This window comes from Ranitomeya imitator, chromosome 1 (assembly GCF_032444005.1).
Source record: "Ranitomeya imitator isolate aRanImi1 chromosome 1, aRanImi1.pri, whole genome shotgun sequence".
Classification (NCBI taxonomy): Eukaryota; Metazoa; Chordata; class Amphibia; order Anura; family Dendrobatidae; genus Ranitomeya; species Ranitomeya imitator.
This window is the reverse complement of record NC_091282.1, coordinates 558,943,665-558,971,319: the sequence shown is the minus strand read 5'-3', so window position 1 is coordinate 558,971,319 and position 27,655 is coordinate 558,943,665. Positions and strand designations below refer to the sequence as shown.

Below are 27,655 nucleotides of genomic sequence, written 5' to 3'. Positions count from 1 at the left end.
TTGATGCTGCAGTACCTGTCCTGTCTGCGGTCATAGCAAAATCACTCCACAACCTGGTCAGAAAACCCCTCTGTCCAACGCCACTTCTGATTTCTGCACCTCTAACACCTCTGGTCTGCTGCCCCCTGCAGCTCGTGTGAGAACCATCATGGGCGCTGTGTGCTGGGAATGCCTGAAGCAAACGGTCAACAAGAGTTGATTGTTTAGTTGCTAATATTAGTTCCAAGTTCTCATGTGGCATAATATTTTGCAATTTGCCTTTATAGCGAGGATCAGGGAGGCAGGCCAACCAGTAATCGTCATCGTTCATCATTTTAGTAATGCGTGTGTCCCTTTTGAGGATACGTAAGGCATAATTCGCCATGTAGGCCAAAGTTCCAGTTGTCAAATCTGCGGTTGTGCTGGGTTGAGGGGCTGTTTCAGGCAAATCTACGTCACTTGTGTCCCTCAAAAAACCAGAACCCGGCCTTGCCACGCCACCAATTTCCCGTGGCCCCGGAAAAGCTTCCTCATTAAAAAAATACTCATCCCCATCATCCTCCTCGTCCTCCTCCTCCTGTTCGCCCGCTACCTCGTCCTGTACACTGCCCTGACCAGACAATGGCTGACTGTCATCAAGGCTTTCCTCTTCCTCTGCTGCAGACGCCTGCTCCTTTATGTGCGTCAAACTTTGCATCAGCAGACGCATTAGGGGGATGCTCATGCTTATTATGGCGTGTGCATTCCTGAAAACACTGAAGGACTTGACACATGTCTTGTGTCTTCGACCACTGCACACCTGACAACTCCATGTCTGCCATCCTACTGCCTGCCCGTGTATGTGTATCCTCCCACAAATACATAACAGCACGCCTCTGTTCGCACAGTCTCTGAAGCATGTGCAGTGTTGAGTTCCACCTTGTTGCAACCTCTATGATTAGGCGATGCTGGGGAAGGTTCAAAGACCGCTGATAGGTCTGCATACGGCTGCAGTGTACGGGCGAACGGCGGATATGCGAGCAAAGTCCGCGCACTTTGAGGAGCAGGTCGGATAACCCCAGATAACTTTTCAGGAAGCACTGCACCACCAGGTTTAAGGTGTGAGCCAGGCAAGGAATGTATTTCAGTTGGGAAAGGGAGATGGCAGCCATGAAATTCCTTCCGTTATCACTCACTACCGTGCCTGCCTCAAGATCTACAGTGCCCAGCCACGACTGCGTTTCTTTCTGCAAGAACTCGGACAGAACTTCCGCGGTGTGTCTGTTGTCGCCCAAACACTTCATAGCCAATACAGCCTGCTGACGCTTGCCAGTAGCTGCCCCATAATGGGACAACTGGTGTGGAACAGTGGCAGCTGCGGATGGAGTGGTTGGGTGACTGCGGTCTGTGGACGAGCTCTCGCTTCTGCAGGAGGACGAGGAAGAGGAGGAGGGGGTGCGAACGGCTACAGCCAACTGTTTCCTAGACCGTGGGCTAGGCAGAACTGTCCCGAAATTGATGTCCCCTGTGGACCCTGCATCCACCACATTCACCCAGTGTGCCGTGATGGACACGTAACGTCCCTGGCCATGCCTACTGGTCCATGCATCTGTTGTCAGGTGCACCTTTGTACTCACAGATTGCCTGAGTGCATGGACGATGCGCTCTTTAACATGCTGGTGGAGGGCTGGGATGGCTTTTCTCGAAAAGAAGTGTCGACTGGGTAGCTCGTAGCGTGGTACAGCGTAGTCCATCAGGGCTTTGAAAGCTTCGCTTTCAACTAACCGGTAGGGCATCATCTCTAACGAGATAAGTCTAGCTATGTGGGCGTTCAAACCCTGTGTACGCGGATGCGAGGCTAAGTACTTCCTTTTTCTAATGAGAGTCTCATGTATGGTGATCTGGACTGGAGAGCTGGAGATCGTGGAACTAGCGGGGGTGCCGGTGGACATGGCAGACTGAGAGACGGTTGGAGACGGTATTGTTGCCGCCGGTGCCCTAGATGCAGTGTTTCCTACTACGAAACTGGTGATTCCCTTACCCTGACTGCTTTGGCCTGGCAAAGAAACCTGCACAGATACTGCAGGTGGTGCGGAAAATGGTGGCCTTACACTGACGGAAGGGATGTAGCGTTGCTGACTAGCTTCATTGGCCGAGGGTGCTACAACCTTACGGGACGTTTGGTAGTTAGTCCAGGCTTGCAAATGCATGGTGGTTAAATGTCTATGCATGCAACTTGTATTTAGACTTTTCAGATTCTGACCTCTGCTTAAGGTAGTTGAACATTTTTGACAGATGACTTTGCACTGATCAATTGGATGTTGTTTAAAAAAATGCCAGACTGCACTCTTTCTAGCATCGGATCCCTTTTCAGGCATTGCAGACTGAGCTTTAACCGGATGGCCATGCTGTCCTCCAACAGGTTTTGGCTTTGCCACGCGTTTTGGGCCATCTACGGGCCCGGCAGATGGAACCTGTTGCGATGTTGATGCCTGCTGCGGCCCCTCCTCCTCCGCTTCAGAACTACTGCCACCTGCACCCTGTTCCCCCAATGGCTGCCAATCGGGGTCAACAACTGGGTCATCTATAACCTCCTCTTCTAGCTTGTGTGCAACTTCGTCTGTGTCACCGTGTAAGTCGGTGGTATAGCGTTCGTGACGAGGCAACATAGTCTCATCAGGGTCTGATTCTGGATCAGTACCCTGCGAGGGCAATGTTGTGGTCTGAGTCAAAGGACCAGCATAGTAGTCTGGCTGTGGCTGTGCATCAGTGCACTCCATGTCAGATTCAACTGGTAATGGGCATGGCCTGTTAACTGTTTCACTTTCTAAGCCAGGGACGGTATGTGTAAAGAGCTCCATGGAGTAACCCGTTGTGTCGCCTGCTGCATCCTTCTCTGTTGCTGTTTTTGCTGAAGAGGACAAGGAAGCGACTTGTCCCTGACCGTGAACATCCACTAACGACGCACTGCTTTTACATTTACCAGTTTCAGAAGAGGAGGCAAAAGAGCTAGAGGCTGAGTCAGCAAGGTAAGCCAAATCTTGCTCTTGCTGCTCCGGCTTTAAAAGCGGTTTTCCTACTCCCAGAAAAGGGAGCGTTCGAGGCCTTGTGTAGCCAGATGACGAACCTGGCTCCACAGCTCGAGACTTAGGTGCTATATTGTTTTTCCCACGACCACCCGATGCTCCACTACCATCATTACCAGCTGGCAATGAACGCCCACGGCCACGACCTCTTCCACCAGACTTCCTCATTGTTTTAAAAACGTCACCAAACTAACGGTATTTGTTACTGTCAAACAACTTACAAGGTGAACTCTAACTTCTGTATGATTTAGTTATCCCTTTATAGGTGGGTGAGACCGCAAGGAAAATCAGGCACGATGTTACATACTCTGTTTTCTGTGGCACCAAATGAGAGAGATGCCACACACGCAGGACTGTCACTCAAGCACAAAGGTCAATATTAATCTCCCACTGTTTTTTTTTTTTTCAGGGAGAATTTAGATACCAAATTTTTTTAACAAAAAAACTAGGCTTTCTATGGCCCACTATTTAAGAGAGATGGCACACTCAGGACTGGCAGACAAGCAGAAAGGCAAATATTAATCTCCCACGTTTTTTTTTATTTTTTAATGGAGAATTTAGATACCAAATTAAAAAAAAAAACACTAGGCTTTCTATGGCCCACTATTTAAGAGAGATGGCACACTCAGGACTGGCACACAAGCAGATAGGCCAATATTAATCTCCCACGTTTTTTTATTTTTTCAGGGAGAATTTAGATACCAAATTTAAAAAAAAAAAAAATAGGCTTTCTATGGCCAACTATTTAAGAGAGATGGCACACTCAGGACTGGCAGATAAGCAGAAAGGCCAATATTAATCTCCCACTGTTTTTTTTTTTTTCAGGTAGAATTTAGATACCAAATTTAAAACAAAAAAAAATTGGCTTTCTACGGCCCACTATTTAAGAGAGATGGCACACTCAGAACTGGCAGACAAGCAGAAAGGCAAATATTAATCTCCCACTGTTTTTTTTTTCAGGGAGAATTTAGATACCAAATTAAAAAAAATAACACTAGGCTTTCTATGGCCCACTATTTAAGAGAGATGGCACACTCAGGACTGGCAGACAAGCAGAAAGGCAAATATTAATCTACCACTGTTTTTTTTTTTTCAGGGAGAATTTAGATACCAAATTAAAAAAAAAACGCTAGGCTTTCTATGGCCCACTATTTAAGAGAGATGGCACGCTCAGGACTGGCAGACAAGCAGAAAAGCCAATATTAATCTCCCACTGTTTTTTTTTTCAGGGAGAATTTAGATACCAAATTTTTTTTTTTTAAAAATTGGCTTTCTATGGCCCACTATTTAAGAGAGATGGCACACTCAGGACTGGCAGACAAGCAGAAAGGCAAATATTAATCTCCCACTGTTTTTTTTTTTCAGGGAGAATTTAGATACCAAATTTAAAAACACTAGGCTTTCAATGGCCCACTATTTAAGAGAGATGGCACACTCAGGACTGGCAGACAAGCAGAAAGGCCAATATTAATCTCCCACGTTTTTTTTTTTTTTTCATGGAGAATTTAGATACCAAATTAAAAAAAAAAACACTAGGCTTTCTATGGCCCACTATTTAAGAGAGATGGCACACTCAGGACTGGCAGACAAGCAGAAAGACAAATATTAATCTCCTACTGTTTTTTTTTTTCAGGGAGAATTTAGATACCAAATTTAAAAAAAAAAACACTAGGCTTTGTATGGCCCACTATTTAAGAGAGATGGCACACTCAGGACTGGCAGACAAGCAGAAAGGCCAATATTAATCTCCCACGTTTTTTTTTTATTTTTTCATGGAGAATTTAGATACCAAATTAAAAAAAAAACACTAGGCTTTCTATGGCCCACTATTTAAGAGAGATGGCACACTCAGGACTGGCAGACAAGCAGAAAGGCCAATATTAATCTCCCACGTTTTTTTATTATTTTTTCAGGGAGAATTTAAATACCAAATTTAAAAAAAAAAAACTAGGCTTTCTATGGCCCACTATTTAAGAGAGATGGCACACTCAGGACTGGTAGACAAGCAGAAAGGCAAATATTAATCTCCCACTGTTTTTTTTTTTTCAGGGAGAATTTAGATACCAAATTTAAAAAAAAAACACTAGGCTTTCTATGGCCCACTATTTAAGAGAGATGGCACACTCAGGACTGGCAGACAAGCAGAAAGGCAAATATTAATCTCCCACTGTTTTTTTTTTCAGGGAGAATTTAGATACCAAATTAAAAAAAAAACGCTAGGCTTTCTATGGCCCACTATTTAAGAGAGATGGCACGCTCAGGACTGGCAGACAAGCAGAAAGGCCAATATTAATCTCCCACTGTTTTTTTTTTTCAGGGAGAATTTAGATACCAAATTTTTTTTTTTTTAAAAATTGGCTTTCTATGGCCCACTATTTAAGAGAGATGGCACACTCAGGACTGGTAGACAAGCAGAAAGGCAAATATTAATCTCCCACAGTTTTTTTTTTTTTCAGGGAGAATTTAGATACCAAATTTAAAAAAAAAACACTAGGCTTTCTATGGCCCACTATTTAAGAGAGATGGCACACTCAGGACTGGCAGACAAGCAGAAAGGCCAATATTAATCTCCCACGTTTTTTTTTATTTTTTCATGGAGAATTTAGATACCAAATTAAAAAAAAAACACTAGGCTTTCTATGGCCCACTATTTAAGAGAGATGGCACACTCAGGACTGGCAGACAAGCAGAAAGGCCAATATTAATCTCCCACGTTTTTTTTTTTTTTTTCAGGGAGAATTTAGATACCAAATTTAAAAAAAAAAACACTAGGCTTTCTATGGCCCACTATTTAAGAGAGATGGCACACTCAGGACTGGCAGACAAGCAGAAAGGCCAATATTAATCTCCCACGTTTTTTTTTATTTTTTCATGGAGAATTTAGATACCAAATTAAAAAAAAAACACTAGGCTTTCTATGGCCCACTATTTAAGAGAGATGGCACACTCAGGACTGGCAGACAAGCAGAAAGGCCAATATTAATCTCCCACGTTTTTTTTTTTTATTTTTTCAGGGAGAATTTAGATACCAAATTTAAAAAAAAAAACACTAGGCTTTCTATGGCCCACTATTTAAGAGAGATGGCACACTCAGGACTGGCAGACAAGCAGAAAGGCCAATATTAATCTCCCACTTTTTTTTTAATTTTTCAGGGAGAATTTAGATACCAAATTTAAAAAAAACAAACACTAGGCTTTCTATGGCCCACTATTTAAGAGAGATGGCACATTCAGGACTGGCAGACAATCCGAAAGGCCAATATTAATCTCCCACGTTTTTTTTTTTTTTTTCAGGGAGAATTTAGATACCAAATTTAAAAAAAAAACACTAGGCTTTCTATGGCCCACTATTTAAGAGAGATGCCACACTCAGGACTGGCAGACAAGCAGAAAAGCCAATATTAATCTCCCACTGTTTTTTTTTTTTTCAGGGAGAATTTAGATACCAAATTAAAAAAAAAAAAAAAACACTAGGCTTTCTATGGCCCACTATTTAAGAGAGATGGCACACTCAGGACTGGCAGACAAGCAGAAAGGCCAATATTAATCTCCCACGTTTTTTTTTTATTTTTTCATGGAGAATTTAGATACCAAATTAAAAAAAAACACTAGGCTTTCTATGGCCCACTATTTAAGAGAGATGGCACACTCAGGACTGGCAGACAAGCAGAAAGGCCAATATTAATCTCCCACGTTTTTTTATTATTTTTTCAGGGAGAATTTAAATACCAAATTTAAAAAAAAAAACTAGGCTTTCTATGGCCCACTATTTAAGAGAGATGGCACACTCAGGACTGTTAGACAAGCAGAAAGGCAAATATTAATCTCCCACTGTTTTTTTTTTTTCAGGGAGAATTTAGATACCAAATTTAAAAAAAAAAACACTAGGCTTTCTATGGCCCACTATTTAAGAGAGATGGCACACTCAGGACTGGCAGACAAGCAGAAAGGCAAATATTAATCTCCCACTGTTTTTTTTTTCAGGGAGAATTTAGATACCAAATTAAAAAAAAAACGCTAGGCTTTCTATGGCCCACTATTTAAGAGAGATGGCACCCTCAGGACTGGCAGACAAGCAGAAAGGCCAATATTAATCTCCCACTGTTTTTTTTTTTCAGGGAGAATTTAGATACCAAATTTTTTTTTTTTTTTAAATTGGCTTTCTATGGCCCACTATTTAAGAGAGATGGCACACTCAGGACTGGTAGACAAGCAGAAAGGCAAATATTAATCTCCCACAGTTTTTTTTTTTTCAGGGAGAATTTAGATACCAAATTAAAAAAAAAAAACACTAGGCTTTCTATGGCCCACTATTTAAGAGAGATGGCACACTCAGGACTGGCAGACAAGCAGAAAGGCCAATATTAATCTCCCACGTTTTTTTTTATTTTTTCATGGAGAATTTAGATACCAAATTAAAAAAAAAACACTAGGCTTTCTATGGCCCACTATTTAAGAGAGATGGCACACTCAGGACTGGCAGACAAGCAGAAAGGCCAATATTAATCTCCCACGTTTTTTTTTTTTTTTCAGGGAGAATTTAGATACCAAATTTAAAAAAAAAAACACTAGGCTTTCTATGGCCCACTATTTAAGAGAGATGGCACACTCAGGACTGGCAGACAAGCAGAAAGGCCAATATTAATCTCCCACGTTTTTTTTTATTTTTTCATGGAGAATTTAGATACCAAATTAAAAAAAAAACACTAGGCTTTCTATGGCCCACTATTTAAGAGAGATGGCACACTCAGGACTGGCAGACAAGCAGAAAGGCCAATATTAATCTCCCACGTTTTTTTTTTTTTTTTTTTCAGGGAGAATTTAGATACCAAATTTAAAAAAAAAAACACTAGGCTTTCTATGGCCCACTATTTAAGAGAGATGGCACACTCAGGACTGGCAGACAAGCAGAAAGGCCAATATTAATCTCCCACTTTTTTTTTAATTTTTCAGGGAGAATTTAGATACCAAATTTAAAAAAAACAAACACTAGGCTTTCTATGGCCCACTATTTAAGAGAGATGGCACATTCAGGACTGGCAGACAATCCGAAAGGCCAATATTAATCTCCCACGTTTTTTTTTTTTTTTTCAGGGAGAATTTAGATACCAAATTTAAAAAAAAAAACACTAGGCTTTCTATGGCCCACTATTTAAGAGAGATGCCACACTCAGGACTGGCAGACAAGCAGAAAAGCCAATATTAATCTCCCACTGTTTTTTTTTTTTTCAGGGAGAATTTAGATACCAAATTAAAAAAAAAAAAAACACTAGGCTTTCTATGGCCCACTATTTAAGAGAGATGGCACACTCAGGACTGGCAGACAAGCAGAAAGGCAAATATTAATCTCCCACATTTTTTTTTTTTTTTTTTCAGGGAGAATTTAGATACCAAATTTAAAAAAAAAAAAAAAAAGGCTTTCTATGGCCCACTATTTAAGAGAGATGGCACACACAGGACTGGCACTCTAGCAGAAATGCCAATCTTAATCTCCCACAACTTATTTTTTTAGGGAGAATTTAAAAAAAAAAAAAAAACAGGGACTGTCCTACAATTACTATCTCCCTGCAGTAATCTCAGCCAGGTATGGCAGGCAGCAATAAGAAGGAGTGGACTGCTGCACAAATTAAATCAAAAGTGTGGACAAACAAAAAAGATAGCTGTGCAGAAAGGAAGGAACAACAGGATTTGTGCTTTGAAAAAAGCAGTTGGTTTGCACAGAGGTGTACACACAGCAATACAGCTATCAGGGAGCCTTCTAGGGCAGCCCAATGAGCTACAGCGCTGAGGAAAAAAATGTAGCTTCCACTGTCCCTGCAAACAAAAGGTGGTGTTGGACAGTGGAAATCGCTACAGCACAAGCGGTTTGGTGGTTAATGGACCCTGCCTAACGCTATCCCTGCTTCTGATGAAGCGGCAGCAACCTCTCCCTATGCTCAGATCAGCAGCAGTAAGATGGCGGTCGGCAGGAACGCCTCTTTATAGCCCCTGTGACGCCGCAGACAGCAAGCCAATCACTGCAATGCCCTTCTCTAAGATGGTGGGGACCAGGACCTATGTCATCACGCTGCCCACACTCTGCGTCCACCTTCATTGGCTGAGAAATGGCGCTTTTAGCGTCATTGAAACGCGTGTTTGGCGCGAAAGTCGCGTACCGCATGGCCGACCCCACACAGGGGTCGGGTCAGGTTTCGTGAAACCCGACTGTGCCAAAAGTCGGCGACTTTTGAAAATGAACGATCCGTTTCGCTCAACCCTACTAACTATTATTATAAAGTAAACTAGCTGAAGAGCCCGGCGTTGCCTGGGCATAGTAAATATCTGTGGTTAGTTATAGCACCTCACTTCTCTTATTTTCCCATCACACCTCTCATTTTCCCAATCACATCTTTCATTTTCCCCCTCACATCTCTCATTTTCTCCCTCACACCTCTCATTTTCTCCCTCACACCTCTCATTTTCTCCCTCACTCCTCTCATTCCCCCCTAACACTTGTCATTTCGACCTCACATCTGTCATTTTCCGATCACTCCACTATTTTCCCTCACTCCTCTCATTTTGCACTCACACTTTTTCATTTTCACCTCACACCTCTCATTTTCACCTCAGTATATACATGTTTGTCATCTCCCTTATATATAGTATACACCTGTATGTCATCTCCTGTATATAGTATATACCTGTATGTAATCTCCCCTGTATATAGTATATACCTGCTGTGTGTCATCTCCCCTGTATATAGTATATATCTGTGTGTAATCTCCTCCTGTATATAGTATATACCTGTATGTCATCTTCTATATATAGCATATACCTGTATGTCATCTCCTTCTGTATATAGTATATACCTGTAGGTCATCTGCTCCTGTATATAGTATATACCTGTGTGTCATCTCCTCCTCTATATAGTATATACTTGTGTGTCATCTCCCCTGTATATAGTATATACCTGTGTGTCATCTCCTCCTGTATTAGACCTCGTTCACACGTTATTTGCTCAGTATTTTTACCTCAGTATTTGTAAGCTAAATTGGCAGCCTGATAAATCCCCAGCCAACAGGAAGCCCTCCCCCTGGCAGTATATATTAGCTCACACATACACATAATAGACAGGTCATGTGACTGACAGCTGCCGTATTTCCTATATGGTACATTTGTTGCTCTTGTAGTTTGTCTGCTTATTAATCAGATTTTTATTTTTGAAGGATAATACCAGACTTGTGTGTGTTTTAGGGCGACTTTCGTTTGTCAAGTTGTGTGTGTTGAGTTGCGTGTGGCGACATGCATGTAGCGACTTTTGTGAGATGAGTTTTGTGTGGCAACATGCGTGTAGCAACTTTTTGTGTGTCGAGTTGCATGTGACAGGTTAGTGTAGCAAGTTGTGTGCAGCAAGTTTTGCGCATGGCGAGTTTTGCGCGTGGCGAGTTTTATGTGTGGTGCCTTTTGAGTATGTGCAAGTTTTGTGTGAGGCAACTTTTGCATGTGTTGCAACTTTTGTACATGTGGCAATTTTTCCGCGTGTGCAAGTTTTGCGTGTGGCGAGTTTTCCATGAGGTGAGTTTTGCACTTGTGGCGAGTTTTGCAAGAGCCTATTTTTTGCATGTGGTGAGTTCTGCACGTGGCGAGTTTTGAGTGGCGACTTTTGTGTTTCGACTTTTATGTGGTGAGGTTGGTGTATTTGTGGTGAAATGTGTGCTGAGGGTAATATGTGTTCAAGCACGTGGTAGTGTGTGGCGCATTTTGTGTGTGTGTTCATAGTGTGTGCCCCACCTTTGCAACTGTACGGTATATACTCTTTGGCGCCATCGCTCTCATTCTTTAAGTCCCCCTTGTTCACATCTGGCAGCTGTCAATTTGCCTCCTACACTTTCCCTTTCATTTTTTCCCATTATGTAGATAGGGGCAAAATTGTTTGGTGAATTGGAACGCGCGGGGTTAAAATTTCACCTCACAATATAGCCTATGACGCTCTCGGGGTCCAGACGTGTGACTGTGCAAAATTTTGTGGCTGTAGCTGCAACGGTGCAGATGCCAATCCCGGACATACACACATGCACACACACACACACACATTCAGCTTTATATATTAGATTAAGATTGACAAAATGAAGAAATAAGAATTGATGTTTTTGGCTTAAAATGGGCACTGTAAGGTGTTTTCCTGTCCTCCACTCACTGCCAAATTTGATTCCCCATTGACTTGCATTGGGTTTCGTGTTTCGGTCGGCCCTGACTTTGCAATAATTGGCCGATTTCACCCGACCCAACTTTTGGCAAAGTCGGGTTTCTCAAAACCTGACTCGATCCTACAAAAGGAAAAGTCGCTCAACCCTAGCGAGGACAGTTTGGGCCTGTGTAATTTCAAATTCCAGGGCTGAATTTCAAACTCAATCTGTCCCTGCTGTCCACACACTCAATCACATTCCAACCTCTCCACCATGGCCAAGACCAAAGACTTGTGTCAGGGTCAAAATTGTATGCCGGCACTAGGCTGGGATGGGCTACAGGATAATAGGCAGACAGCTGGGTGAGAAGGCAACAACTGTTGGTACAATTATTAAAATATTAAAAAAATGGAAGAAACACAAGATGACTGTCAATCTTCCTCTGTCTGGGGCTCCAAGCCAGATCTCGCCTCGTGGGGCAAGGAAGATTCTGAGAAAGCTCAGGTATCAGCCCAAAAATACACGAGAGGACCTGGTCAATGACCTGAAGAGAGCTGGGACCACAGTCTCAAACATTACTTTTAGTGACACACTACGGCATTATGGATTAAAATCTGTCAGGGCACGCAAGTCCCCCTGCTCACACCATCACAGGTCCAGGCCCGTTTGAAGTTCAACAATGACTATATGGATGATCCAGCAGAGGCATGGGAGAAGCTCATGAGACCAAAATAGAACATTCTGGTATCAATTCCACTCTCCGTGTTTGAAGGCAGAAAAAGGATGAGTACAACTCCAAGAACACCATTCCAACCAAGAAGCATGGTGGGGCAGTGGCGTAGGAAGGGGGGTGCGGGGGGGGCGGGCCGCCCCGGGCGGCACAATGTGGGGGCGGCTATCAGCACGGCTGCGCGCACTCATTCTCTGCTCCTTCCTCCCAGCATTATGAGGACTGGAGCAGAGCGCTGGCAGTGCGCGCGGCCGTGCAGAGTTGCTGGCTGCAGTGTAGCAGGGGCACACAGTCACACACGCTGTGACTCACCCCCGCACCTGCAGTCAGCAGCAGAAGCTCCGATCCAACCCCTCCAGCAGCGTCACAGCTCTCACAATGTGAAGAGCCATGGAGGGGCGGGGCTAAATGTCAGGGGCGGAGCCACGGACAAGCAGGAAGAAGAGGCAGAAGGAAATATGAAAATCAGAGCGGGAGACAGAGAAGATGTGAGAACAGAGACAGAAAACAACAGAGAGGCAAGACACAGGTGAGAAGTATATATGCATATGTATATGTATACAGTGGGGCAAAAAAGTATTTAGTCAGTCAGCAATAGTGCAAGTTCCACCACTTAAAAAGATGAGAGGCGTCTGTAATTTACATCATAGGTAGACCTCAACTATGGGAGACAAACTGAGAAAAAAAAATCCAGAAAATCACATTGTCTGTTTTTTTAACATTTTATTTGCATATTATGGTGGAAAATAAGTATTTGGTCAGAAGCAAACAATCAAGATTTCTGGCTCTCACAGACCTGTAACTTCTTCTTTAAGAGTCTCCTCTTTCCTCCACTCATTACCTGTAGTAATGGCACCTGTTTAAACTTGTTATCAGTATAAAAAGACACCTGTGCACACCCTCAAACAGTCTGACTCCAAACTCCACTATGGTGAAGACCAAAGAGCTGTCAAAGGACACCAGAAACAAAATTGTAGCCCTGCACCAGGCTGGGAAGACTGAATCTGCAATAGCCAACCAGCTTGGAGTGAAGAAATCAACAGTGGGAGCAATAATTAGAAAATGGAAGACATACAAGACCACTGATAATTTCCCTCGATCTGGGGCTCCACGCAAAATCCCACCCCGTGGGGTCAGAATGATCACAAGAACGGTGAGCAAAAATCCCAGAACCACGCGAGGGGACCTAGTGAATGAACTGCAGAGAGCTGGGACCAATGTAACAAGGCCTAACATAAGTAACACACTACGCCACCATGGACTCAGATCCTGCAGTGCCAGACGTGTCCCACTGCTTAAGCCAGTACATGTCCGGGCCCGTCTGAAGTTTGCTAGAGAGCATTTGGATGATCCAGAGGAGTTTTGGGAGAATGTCCTATGGTCTGATGAAACCAAACTGGAACTGTTTGGTAGAAACACAACTTGTCGTGTTTGGAGGAAAAAGAATACTGAGTTGCATCCATCAAACACCATACCTACTGTAAAGCATGGTGGTGGAAACATCATGCTTTGGGGCTGTTTCTCTGCAAAGGGGCCAGGACGACTGATCCGGGTACATGAAAGAATGAATGGGGCCATGTATCGTGAGATTTTGAGTGCAAACCTCCTTCCATCAGCAAGGGCATTGAAGATGAAACGTGGCTGGGTCTTTCAACATGACAATGATCCAAAGCACACCGCCAGAGCAACGAAGGAGTGGCTTCATAAGAAGCATTTCAAGGTCCTGGAGTGGCCTAGCCAGTCTCCAGATCTCAACCCTATAGAAAACCTTTGGAGGGAGTTGAAAGTCCGTGTTGCCAAGCGAAAAGCCAAAAACATCACTGCTCTAGAGGAGATCTGCATGGAGGAATGGGCCAACATACCAACAACAGTGTGTGGCAACCTTGTGAAGACTTACAGAAAATGTTTGACCTCTGTCATTGCCAAAAAAGGATATATTACAAAGTATTGAGATGAAATTTTGTTTCTGACCAAATACTTATTTTCCACCATAATATGCAAATAAAATGTTAAAAAAACAGACAATGTGATTTTCTGGATTTTTTTTTCTCAGTTTGTCTCCCATAGTTGAGGTCTACCTATGATGTAAATTACAGAAGCCTCTCATCTTTTTAAGTGGTGGAACTTGCACTATTGCTGACTGACTAAATACTTTTTTGCCCCACTGTATATATATATATATATATATAAATTACATCATTGTCTAAGGGTCACACTTCCGTCTTTCTGTCTGTCCTTCTGTCTTTCTTTCTTTCACGGATATTCATTGGTCGCGGCCTCTGTCTGTCGTCGCTGATTGGTCTCGGCAGCTGCCTGTCATGGCTGCCGCGACCAATCAGCGACGGGCACAGTCCGATTAGTCCCTCCGTTGCAGTCAGTGCCCGGCGCCTGCTCTATACTCCCCACAATCAGCGCCCGCTTCATAATCCCCTCCAGTCACCACTCACACAGGGTTAATAGCAGCGGTAACGGGCCGCGGTGTAACGCACTCCGTTACCGCTGCTATTAACCCTGTGTGTCCCCAACTATTTACTATTGATGCTGCCTATGCAGCATCAATAGTAAAAATATGTCATGTTAAAAATAATAAAAAAATGAAAAAACCTGCTATACTCACCCTCCATCGCCTTTCCCGCTCCTCGCAACGCTCCAGTGCCCGCTCCATGCAAGCGGCAGCTTCCGGTGCCAAGGATGGTATGTGAGAAGGACCTGCCATGACGTCACGGTCATGTGACCGCAACGTCATCACAGGTCCTGCGCTCATACCAACCCTGGGACTGGAAGCTGCCTCGTGCGATACAGGGCCAGAATTCATCGGAGGGTGAGTATATTTTTATTTTTTATTTTAAGTCTGCATACTACGTGGCTCTGTGCTGTATACTCCATCACTGGGCAATATACTACGTGGCTGGGCAATATACTACGTGACTGGGCAATATACTACGTGGCTGGGCAATATACTACGTGGCTGGGCAATATACTACGTGGCTGGACAATATACTACGTGGCTGGGCAATATGCTACGTGGGCTGTGCAATATACTACATGGCTGTGTTATATACTACGTGGCTGTGTTATATACTACGTGGCTGTGCTATACGCTATGTGGGCTGTGCTATATACTGCGTGGGCTGTGTTATACACTACGTGGCTGTGCTATATGCTACGTGGGCTGTGTTATATGCTATGTGGCTATGCTATATTTCTCTGCTGTATCTGCATCATGAATCATGCTATGTGTTAAAGGGGGGGCCCACTGAGACTCTTTCGCCCGGGGCCCTCTAAAACCGCGGCCGGCGCTGCAGCTGTTTAACGCTATTGACGTGCGGGCCCGCGCCCGTACGTCAATAGTTAATAACAGCCACCAGCCATTTGGAGGCTGGCAGTTGAAGTCGGCCGCAGCGCACACGTCGACGGCTTCTGACGTCATTGTCAGTCGCCGGCGAGTGCACGCTTCAGCTGCGTGGAGAGAGCAGGAGCGCGGTCAGGTAAGCAGAACTTGTTTTTTTTTTTTTTGCAGACCCTATCATGTGTGTTGTCCTATTTTTGGTAACCTTTGTGTGTATTGAGCCGAGGGGGGGGGGGGGAGCCAAACTCGGGAGCAGCCCCGGGCGGCAAAAGCTCTAGCTACGCCCCTGTGGTGGGGTAAATATACTTTAGGGCTGCTTTTCTGATAAAAGGGGACAGGACGACAGCACCGTAATGAAGAGTGGATGGATGGAGTCATGTATCGCAAGATTTTGGCCAACAACCTCATTCCCAGCAGCCCGCCTGTTAACACAAGGGGCATCATTAATAGGTTGCATACCAGACACTGTGCACCACACTTATCAATGTGAATGGCTTCCTATGTGAGTTATATCAATGTGCATTTTTTCTACTAGGCAGCCAACCCCTGCAATGTTTGGTTGGTGTGGGGGTGGCTGTTTTTATCAAGAAGTTTGCACCTGTGCCGCCCCTAGGCTTTGTCAGTGGAGGCCTGCTGCATCCTGCTAAGTGTGCATTGTCATCAGACAGTGTTTTGGGAAGGCCGTATCTCATGGTATGTATTTTTTCTGAGTTTTTTCTATGTGAGCTGTTTTTTGATATTAGTGGTAGGACCCGCAATATTATGAGGACCCTTGAGGTTGGGTTGCGGGCTTATTTATTTTGGCCAAAATATTAAACCAGTACCTCATATAGTGTATGTGTTTATCATATGCATACATTTTTTGCACTATATCATATCCTTTTTTGCAGGATGTGGCCAGGCCTCTTTATGTTGGTTAGGTTTTTCTGGGGTGTCTGTCGCTGTGTGCTGCATATTATAGTGCTGGGCAGTGTTTAATGTCCAAACAACTCACACAGTGAACAGCACACGGTATCCTCCGGATAGCAGCCAGGACGTCACAACAGTCCAAATATGAGCATGATTGCCCAGGACGACTGCACTGCTGGACCACGCTGCAGGGTGCCAGGCATTCGCTGCTCTTGGCTCTGTGTTACCTCACACAAGCTGGACACTGCAGAGCCACCTACTCTGCCACTTGCAAACAAACTGACACACCCAAACCCTTTACTGCAGGGTTTTTAACTGGAATCTGTTGCCATGGGCCACTTGTAAGACCTGACTTGGAGGGAGTGAACTGCCCCACTACCATCCTGTAGTTCAATCCAAAAATAAAAGCCCTTAACGGGTTTTCCTGAACATTGCCTTGGTCAAATAACTCGACCAGGTCCACACTCACTTTTATTTTGCACTGCAGCCACAGCTATGCCTGTGACCGCAATGCACTCCAGCAGGTTTAATACTCTTCTATGGGCATCCTGGGAATACATAGCAACCCTTGCATATAATACCTGTCACTGCCTCACAATATACTCCTGGCTGTGTAAGGGCTATTTGACCAAGAAAGAGAGTGATGGGGTGCTACGCCAGGTGATCTGGCCTCCACAGACACCAGACCTGAACCCAATCGAGATGGTTTGGTGTTAGCTGGACCACAGAGTGAAGGCAAAAGGGCCAACAAGTGCTAAGCATCTCTGGGAACTCCTTCAAGATTGTTGGAAGACCATTCCTGGTGACTACCTCTTGAAGCTCATCAAGAGAATGCCAAGATTGTGCAAAGCATTCATCAAAGCAAAATCTGGCTACTTTGAAGAATATAAGACATAATTTCAGTTGTTTCACACTTTTTTGTTAAGCATATAATTCCACATGTGTTAATTCATATTTTTGATGCCTTCAGTGTGAATGTACAATTTTCATAGTCATGAAAATACAGAAAAATCTTTAAATGTGAAGGTGTGTCCAAACTTTCGGTCTGTACTGTATATATACAGTGCCTACAAGTAGTATTCAACCCCCTGTAGATTTAGCAGGTTTACACATTTGAAATTAACTTGGCATTGTGACACTTGGACTGTAGATCAGCCTGGAAGTGTGAAATGCACTGCAGCAAAAAAGAATGTTATTTCTTTATTTTTTTTTTTTAATTGTGAAAAGTCTTTTCAGAGGGTCATTTATTATTCAACCCCTCAACCCACCAGAATTCTGTTTGGTTCCCCTAAAGTATTAAGAAGTAGTTCAGGCACAAAGAACAATGAGCTTCACATGTTTGGATTAATTATCTCTTTTTCCAGCCTTTTCTGACTATTTAAGACCCTCCCCAAACTTGTGAACAGCACTCATACATGGTCAACATGGGAAAGACAAAGGAGCATTCCAAGGCCATCAGAGACAAGATCGTGGAGGTTCACAAGGCTGGCAAGGGGTACAAAACCCTTTCCAAGGAGTTGGGCCTACCTGTCTCCACTGTTGGGAGCATCATCCGGAAGTGGAAGGCTTATGGAACTACTGTTAGCCTTACACGGCCTGGACAGCCTTTGAAAGTTTCCTCCCGTGCCGAGGCCAGGCTTGTCCGAAGAGTCAAGGCTAACCCAAGGACAACAAGGAAGGAGCTCCGGGAAGATCTCATGGCAGTGGGGACATTGATTTCAGTCAATACCATAAGTAACGTACTCCACCGCAATGGTCTCCATTCCAGACGAGCCCGTAAGGTACCTTTACTTTCAAAGCGTCATGTCAAGGCTCGTCTACAGTTTGCTCATGATCACTTGGAGGACTCTGAGACTGACTGGTTCAAGGTTCTCTGGTCTGATGAGACCAAGATCGAGATCTTTGGTGCCAACCACACACGTGACGTTTGGAGACTGGATGGCACTGCATACGACCCCAAGAATACCATCCCTACAGTCAAGCATGGTGGTGGCAGCATCATGCTGTGGGGCTGTTTCTCAGCCAAGGGGCCTGGCCATCTGGTCCGCATCCATGGGAAGATGGATAGCACGGCCTACCTGGAGATTTTGGCCAAGAACCTCCGATCCTCCATCAAGGATCTTAAGATGGGTCGTCATTTCATCTTCCAACAAGACACCGACCCAAAGCACACAGCCAAGAAAACCAAGGCCTGGTTCAAGAGGCAAAAAATCAAGGTGTTGCAGTGGCCTAGTCAGTCTCCTGACCTTAACCCAATTGAAAACTTGTGGAAGGAGCTCAAGATTAAAGTCCACATGAGACACCCAAAGAACCTAGATAACTTGGAGAAGATCTGCATGGAGGAGTGGGCCAAGATAACTCCAGAGACCTGTGCCGGCCTGATCAGGTCTTATAAAAGACGATTATTAGCTGTAATTGCAAACAAAGGTTATTCCACAAAATATTAAACCTAGGGGTTGAATAATAATTGACCCACACTTTTATGTTTAAAATGTATAAAAATTTAACTGAGCAACAAAACTTTTTGGTTTGTAAGATTTATGCATCTGTTAATAAATCCTGCTCTTGTTTGAAGTTTGAAGGCTCTAACTTATTTGCATCTTATTAAGCCTGCTAAATCTGCAGGGGGTTGAATACTACTTGTAGGCACTGTGTATATATATATATATATATATATATACATACACAGTATATATACATTTGCCTAAAATAAAAAGGAAATCTGTGCATAGCGCCCCTAAGCGTCAGAATTTCTCCGGGGTCCTCGGCTACCGGGGGTAGCCGAGACCCCAGAGAACATGATTCAGGTCGGTTATTACCGAACCCAGTGTTGCGATTGCCATTATTAATGGAATAATGGTGACCACAAAAAAAAATCTGATTTCCCATTTAATTTGTTTCTCCTCTGATGCAATCGCACATCAGATGAGAAAGAAATAGGGTCCCCCAATCCTCCCCCATTACCTCCGGTGTCCCTGCATCCCTCGTGAAGTCCCCTGGTGGCACATTCTCCCGGGAAGAAAATGGCGGGCGCATGCATAGTGCAACTGCCGAGATCTAGCTCCCAGAAACAATAGAAAATTCTTCCTATTGGTTAGTTTTGATCACTGTGGTAGACCCTATCACAGTGATCAAAGTAAAAAAAATAGTGAATTAAACCCCCCTTTATCACCCACTTAGTTAGGCAAAAATAATACAGTAAAAAAATGTATTAATTTCAATTTTTTCGTTAGGTTGAGGTTGGGTTAAAATTAGGGTCGGGCTAAAGTTAGGGTTAGGGTTGGGCTAGGGTTAGGATTAGAGTTGGGGCTAAGGTTAGGGTTGGGCTAAAAGTTAGGGTTGGCTAGTTTTAGGGTTTGGGCTGGGGTTAGGGTTAAAATTAGGGTTGGGCTAAAGATAGGGTTTGGCTAAAGTTAGGGTTATGGTTGGGATTATGGTTAGGATTTGGATTAGGGTTAGGGGTGTGTTAGGTTTAGGGTTGTTGTTAGGGTAGGGTTTAAGGTTAGGGGTGTGTTGGGGTTAGGATTATGGTTAGGCTTGGGATTAGGGTTAGGAGTGTGTTGGGGTTATGGTTGGAGATAGAATTGGGGGGTTCTTCTATTTTGGTACATCGGGGGGTCTCCAAACACGACATAACGCCTCCATTGATTGCAGCAAATTTTGTGTTCAAAAAGTCAAATGGTACTCCCTCCATTCTGAGCCCTGCCATGCGCTTAAACAGTGGATTTTCCTCACATATGGGGTATCGGCGAACTCAGGAGACATAGCAAAGCAAATTTTGTGGTCCATTTTCTCCTGATACCCTTGTGAAAGCAAAAAAAATTAGATTTCAAAGTACATTTTTTGTGAAAAAAGTATAATGTTCATTTTTTCTTTCCACATTGCTTTAGTTCCGTGAAGCACCTGAAGGGTTAATAAACTTCTTCAATGCTGTTTTGAGCACCTTGAGGGGTGCAGTTTTTTAAAATAGTTTCACTTTTCTGTATTATCTGTTATATTGACCCCCAAAACTCACTTTGAATGTGAGGTGGTCCCTAGAAAAAAGGGTTTTGTAAATTTTGTTGGAAAAATGTGAAATCGCTGGTCAACTTTTAACCCATATAACTTTCTAACAAAAAATAATTCTGTTTCCAAAATTGTGCTGATTTAAAGTAGACATGTGGGAAATGTTATTTGTTAACTAAAATTAACTTAAATTTCTGTTTTTTTCATAAACGCAAGTTATATGGAAGAAATTTTACCACTAACATGAAGTACAATATGTCACAAAAAAATTTCTCAGAATCTGTTTGATATATTGAAGCTATAACTTCCTGAAGTGACTGTGATCAGAATTATAAAAATTGGCTTGGTCATTAAGTACCAAGTTGGCTCTGTCACAAAGGCGTTAACTGTTCTCAATAGCAGCTTTTTTGACTAGGTCTTCCCAAACTTTTACATGCCACTGCATGTACATGAAAACTCACTGACGTTTGAGGCCTTTTAGTAGTGTCACAGCGACCTCATACATACTGTACATGACTATGGGTGAATGAATAGTGATGGTTTTTCAGTGCTGTCGCACACTATCTGAATGTTTGTTCTCTGTTTTATTTCCTTTTCTTCCTATTTCTATTGCTAAGCTGTGAATTTTGACTCCTCTTACTATTTAGATTCACCCTAATATGGATCAGCCATTATAAAAATCACACATGTAGACTTTTCTAATTTGACTTGATTTAAAAACAGTTTTATTAGATAAGTAAAAGAGGGAGCTTCAGTGCACCAATTGCTCAGTACATTGTTCTGCCCCTAAAATACCATCCGCTGCACCTCTTCTTTTGGTGATTGACAGTGCACACTTTGGAAGGCTGCCTAATCAAAATCCTCAGCCCCGCTCACCCTGAAACTGCAGAAGCCAGAGAGCACACAGTGTCAGTGTGTGCAAGTGCATTCTCATCCCTCTCCTGTGTGTATAGTCCATTGGCTGCAGACAGGATCACAAAGAGGTGGGTGGCCAATGCTGATAGGAGAGAAGGAGTGATCCTGTGTGCAAGCAGTCACCACACAGCAGAGGAACACTGACACTGCAGGGGCTGAGCATGTGCACACATAGTGTCAAAGTGTGCACATTCTCATCTCCCTCTCCTGTTAGCATCTTTGTGATGCTGTGTGCAGCGAGCTCCAGACAAGAGAGGGATGAGAATACACCTGTACACCCTGACACTGTGTGTGCTCTTAGCCTCGGCAGTGTCAGTGTGCGCAGGGGATTAAGATCAGGTAGCGCTCTAAAGTGAGTACTGTCAAGGGAAGATATGGAGGATGGTTATTGAGTGGACACAAAACAGTGCACTTACGGTGCACAAAAGCCCCCTCATTTACATATATAATCAAACTGTTTTTATATTAAACAAAATTACTACAATCTACACAACCAGTATGATTTTTACAGAGGCTAAGTCCCTTGTATGGATGGCTAAATATTTCATTTTGAGTTTTGGAAGTGACAGACACCCTTTAACCCTTTCACCCCGAAGCCTGTTTGCACTTTCTCGACCAGGCCAATTTTTGCAATTCTGGAACGCTTCCATGGATCCCGGTGATTCTGAGATTTTTTTCTTGTCACATATTGTACTTTATGATAGTGGTAAAATTTCTTCGATATGACTTGCGTTTATTTGTGAAAAAAGGAAATTTGGTGAAAATTTCGCAATTTTCAAACTTTTAATTTTAATGCCCTTTAATCACAGAGATATGTCACACAAAATAGATAATAAATAACATTTCCCATGTCATATTTACATCAGCACAATTTTGGAACCAATTTTTTTGTTAGGACGTTATAAGGGTTAAAAGTTGACCAGCGATTTCTCATTTTTACAGCAAAACTTGCAAAACCATTTTTTTTTAGGGATCACCTCATATTTGAAGTGACTTTGAGGGGCCTATATGACAGAAAATACCCAAAAGTGACACCATTCTAAAAACTGCACCTCTCAAGGTACCCAAACCACATTCAAGAGGTTTATTAACCCTTCAGGTGCTTCTCAGCAAGTTTTGGACTGTGGAAGGAAAAAATAAGCATTTACTTTTCTTTCACAAAAAATTTCTTTTAGACCTAATTTTTTTACTTTCGCAAGAGTAACAGGAGAAAATGGACCATACATTTTGTTGTGCTATAATTCTGTATGGAGCAATATATGGAGCTCATTATTCTGTATGGAGCACCATGTGGTGCCCATAGTACTGTATGGAGCAATATATGAGGCTTATTATACTGTATGTAGCAATATATGGGGCTCATTATTCTGTATGGAGCAATATATGGGGCTCATTATTCTGTATGGAGCGCTATGTGGTGCCCATAATACTGTATGGAGCAATATATTGTGCCCATAATACTGTATGGAGCAATATATGTGGCTCATTATACTGTATGGATCACAATATATGGGCTCATTATTCTGTATGGAGAACTATGTGGTGCCCATAATACTGTGTGGAGGACTATACTGCCCGGTTTCTGAGCTATTGATATCACTCATGTAATGTAAGAAGTGAACTCTTTGGCATTGTACTATCCCTATATTTCTCTGCTGTTTCTGTGCATCGTGAATTGTGGTATGTGTTAAAGGGGCCCACTGAGATTCTTTTGCCTGGGGCCCACGAAAACCTGGAGCCGGCCCTGCCTAGTGCACAAAGAAAGGTCCATAAAAGTATGTTTGGATAAGTTTGGTGTAGAAGAAAATGACTGGCCCTCACATATTCCTGACCTCGACCCCATCAAACAACTTTGGGATACACTAGAGTGGATATTGTGAGCCAGGGATTGTCTTCCACTATCAGTATCTCTTCTACTAAATGCTCTTCTGAATGAATGATGAATGGACAAAATTCATGCAAACTCCCAAATATAGTAGAAAGCATTCCCAGAAGAGTGAAAGCGGGATATCAGAAAAGTTACTATACGTGAAATGTGTAGGTGTCCTAATACATTTATCCATTTAATGTCTCTGTGATAGCTAAAATGTTACATTACCCTTTAATTTCAAATGTAATTTACACAAATAAGAAGATGGTGCAGGTCAAAATAAACATTTCAGAACATAATAAATACACTAAATTTAATGTGAACTGGTCAGTGTTCTCAGATGTCGAGAATACTTACTCTTTTAACGTCCTTTAGTCTGTTGTACTCCTCTGCCACTCCCTGGAATCACAAAAATGAGACACAAAATTGTTGTTTGGATGTTATTAGGAATGGGAGGTTAGAGTTAATCGTGGATATTGTGCAGTACCTGGTACTGGGTGGTGCCCTCGGTCAGTCCATCGAGTTGCTTGTTAAGCTGCTGCAGCTGAGTGTTAATATTGTCCATCTCAGCGCACATTTTTTTGTATCGCTTCAAGTCAGAATCAAACTCTCGCTTATACTCCTGCCGTTGGTAGTCTGAAGTAATTGGTGGGTACAAGCTGAAGAAAAAGATACAATATCTGACTTATTTTGTAATTCTCACTAGAATATTTGTTACTGAGAAGGTTTTTAGTGTGGTGCGAATACTAGAAGCCTCACTGCTAGTGTTGAGCATTCCGATACTGCAATATCGGGTATCGGCCGATATTCGTGGTATCGGAGTTCCGATACTGAGTTCCGATACTTTCAGTATATCGAATACTGGAATCGGAAGTTCCCATAATGCAATGACTCAATTTGATTTGACTCAGCCAATGAGGAATCCTAAGAAGTGTGGGCACATCCTGTTATGCATGTTAGGCATGTAAGTAATGGCATGGCTGTGATTGGCTGCTGAAATGATGTCATGATGCACGATAAAAGCCGCCACCGCCATTTTGGGTTCATTCTGCTGTGAATTCAGTTAGGGACAGGACGCTGCTGTTCTGACTGAGGGACAGTTTGAGACAGCGATTTACTTTATTGTGCTTTACCCATGCTACTTTAGCAACCGCTGTGTGAGAAGCTTTTTTTTGCCTTGCAGCGCTGTTCACGGCTGTCTGCAAGGTCTCTGTGTGTGAGTGCAGCTCACGCTGTAGTCTGTTCTGCAGCCACATCTGGTTGTAGTCCGCTCAGGGTGCGTCACTGCCTCATACTGTTCCATTGTCCTTTTTTGCATTAGTGCTGCTGCACATTTATCCTGAATTCTATTAGTGTGGTTCCATCCATATCTAGCTAGATTGCGTGCACACACTATATAGGAGTAGATAGAGGAGCCTTTCTGGAGCTTTGTGCCCTGCAGCCCCAGCCAGATTAGTATTAGCCTATTTTTTGGAGCCTCATCTATTGCATTGTAGGTTACCTTCCTGCATTTTAATAGCTACAAAAAGTTTGTGATACTATCGATTTGACATCTTTGGGCACATCCAGTGTCTTTTTGTTAAAAAAAAACATAAATGAAGTTCACCAAACACTCCACTTTACAGTTGTCTAGGCCACATTAGCTCATATTAAAGTCTAGTCCACACTTTATAAAATTAGTGTTTCTTATACCTGTTAGCAGCTGTTCAGGAATAAGCACACTAAGCCCTTAGTATTTTTCTGCCTATCTTTATTAGTCTACCAAGATGAAGAAGGCAGGGAGTAAGGCACGTGGTCGTGGGCGTGGAGTTTCTGCAGGGAGAAGATGTGGGGATTCTGTGCCTTCTGCGGGCACCAGTGACTCAGCATCCCCCAGTTTTACCAGGGAAAAGTCCTTTATGCGCAGCTTTGTAGGAGCTCGCCGTACCCCACTGCTGCGGGACGAACAAATTGAAGCTGTTGTCAGATGGATGGCAGCTAACACATCAACTTCAATTAGTGCCACATCCTCTCAGGTCCAGAGCACTGAAGAGCACCCATCTGTCTCTTCACCACCTGCCAAATTGCCCAGGCAGTCAGAGAGCCCTGGACAGGAGCCATCTCTACTTCTGTTCTCTGAATCTCTTGGCTTGGAAAGAGGGCGCCAGCCAAGCAGCATTCGAGAAATTGAAGCAGAGGCAGTATGCAGTGATGCGCAACTGCTTTGTCTCTCTGAATCTGAAGAGGCGGGTGGGCCAGTGCCCACGGGCAGCACACCTCAGTATGCATCTGATGATGAGACTCAGGTGCCACTTTCTAGTGCGTACTGTGCTGCCGAGACTACCCAGGAGAAGCAGTCTTTGAAGAGGGTAGTGTAGATGATGAGGTCCTTGACCCATCATGGCGTGAGGTACAGGAAGGTGGTGGGAGCAGCTCTGAGGAAGAGATTCCAAAAACGGCCCAAAAAGGAGGGAGAGGGAGGGGGCAGACTGGGTTGCCTGTAGCCTCCACTTCGGCACCCAATAGGAGCATGCCTCTTCCAAAGCCCAAAACGGGCGCTCCCAAGACTTGCAGTGCCTGGTCCTTTTTTGACACAGTTGCAGATGGCATTTGCTTTGTCAAATGAAAGCTGTGTAATCAGAAAGTCAAAAGAGGGAAAAGTGTCAGCAACCTCAATACCACAAATATGTGGAAACATGTGCGGACCAAGCACGTGTTGGAGTTACAAAGACACACTGAAGACCTAGGCCAACCTATAGTGCCACCTACCACCTCTTCAGCTCGTGTTGTAGCCTCTTCCTCCGGCTCACACACAGCTGGTTCGGCTTCCTCACAGGATCACCATGGAAGAACCTCTGGCACTATTGGACAGAGACACAGTGTAATTCCACCCACAGCACCACGTTCCCAGTCATCCTCACACTCCCAGGCCAGTCTACAGCCATTGGTAGCACAGGCATGGGAGAAAAGGCACCCATACTCGGCAAACCACCCCCGAGCACAGGCTCTGAATGCTAGCATTGCAAAACTACTGTCCCTTGAAATTCTCTCATTCAGGCTGGTGGAGACTGACACCTTCCGTAACTTGATGGCCTTGGCAGACCCACAATACAACATGCCCAGCCGCTTTTATTTCAGCAGGCAAGCCATCCCTGCCCTGCAAAAGCATGTGGAGGGAAAAATTAAACATGCGCTACTAAACGCCGTCAGTAGCAAGGTCCACCTGACCACCGATGCGTGGACCAGTAACCATAAACAGGGACGATACCTTTCCCTCACTGCCCATTGGGTAAATGTTGTGGAGCCATGTACAGATCTTGAGAATGGCACTGTATGTGTTCTGCCAACTCCAAAGATTGCAGGAATCCAGTCTGTACACATTGACTCCTCCTCATACTCCAGTTCCTCAGAATCAGGGCTGCAGGAACCGTCACAGTCTACCTCCACATGGACCCGTGAACGCTTACCTGTTACAACCGATATGAGCACAGCCGTGGTCAAACGTCAACAGGCCGTATTGAAATTAATTTATTTGGCCACACAGCGCAGGAGCTCTGGAATGCCATCAAGCAGCACAGCGACATGTGGTTGGTGCCAGCGAATCTCCAGCCAGGCATGGTAGTGTGTGACAATGGCCAAAATCTGGTGGCAGCTCTGGGCCTCGGCAACCTCACTCACATCCCATGTCTGGCACATGTGCTCAACTTGGTCGTACAGAGTTTTTTGAGGGACTATCCGGATCTTGATGCACTGCTGCACAATGTCCGCCTAGAGTGCGCTCACTTGCGGCGTTCCAGCATGGCAAGATTGCGCATTGCAACTCTGCAGCGCCGATTCCGCCTTCCGGAACATCGCATTATATCTGACCTAACCACCAGGTGGAATTCAACCTTACATATGTTGGAGCGGTTGTGTGAGCAGCAGGCAGCAGTAATGGAGTACCAACTGCATCAGGCGCAAACAAGTCACATTGCGCGCCATTCACACTTCACCACCACTGAGTGGGCCTCTATAAAGGACATCTGCCACGTTTTGCATGCCTCCGATGACTCCCCGCGGATGGCGATTGCAGATGATGCACTAGTCAGCATGACTATCCCCCTTATCCGCCTGCTTGAAAAAACACTGCAAGCACTAAGCGATGAGGTTGTGGAAGAAGTGGAGGATGAGGAGTCACAAATGCCATCTGCTTCTGGACAGTCTGCGCCAATGTGGTTCCTCACAAAGGCCTTGGCAGGGGACACTTTGTGAGGAGGACGAGGAGGAGTCAATGGAGGAGGAAGACATCTGTCCAGAGGAGGGAGGTACACAATGCTCCAGTAGTCAGCATGTAGAGCGAGGGTGGGGTGATGCACAGCAGGCAGAGATGACGTCTTAAGCAGGAGACAGTGTTTTTTGGCCAGTTGGCAGTCTACAGCACATGGTTGATTTCATGCTGCAGTGCCTGAGAAACGAAAGCCGCATCGCCCACATTCTCAACACGGCTGATTATTGGGTGTACACCCTCCTAGATCCTCGCTACCAGGACAACTTACAAAGCCTCATAAAACCGTTGAACCGGGAGCATAAAATGCAGGAGTACCAAGACACAGATGCATTCCATCATCTTCTCCAGTCCAACCGAGAGCAGTTCTGCTAGTGCTTTACAAAGCAGCTCAGTACGTCGAGGCAGTGGAGGAAGCTCTGCAC

General features: G+C 44.0%; 1 protein-coding gene across 1 annotated transcript in view; it reads right to left on the bottom strand.

Annotated features, from left to right (window-relative positions):
• LOC138679142 (occludin-like) overlaps nt 1–27,655 on the bottom strand; it is a 163,117-nt gene that overhangs the window by 48,514 nt on the left and 86,948 nt on the right. The window contains exons 6-7 of the mRNA XM_069767777.1: nt 23,475–23,646; nt 23,345–23,386 (exon numbers count right to left, since the gene is read on the bottom strand). Coding sequence (XP_069623878.1) covers nt 23,345–23,386; nt 23,475–23,646 — 214 coding nt within the window. The remainder of the gene's footprint in view (nt 1–23,344; nt 23,387–23,474; nt 23,647–27,655) is intronic.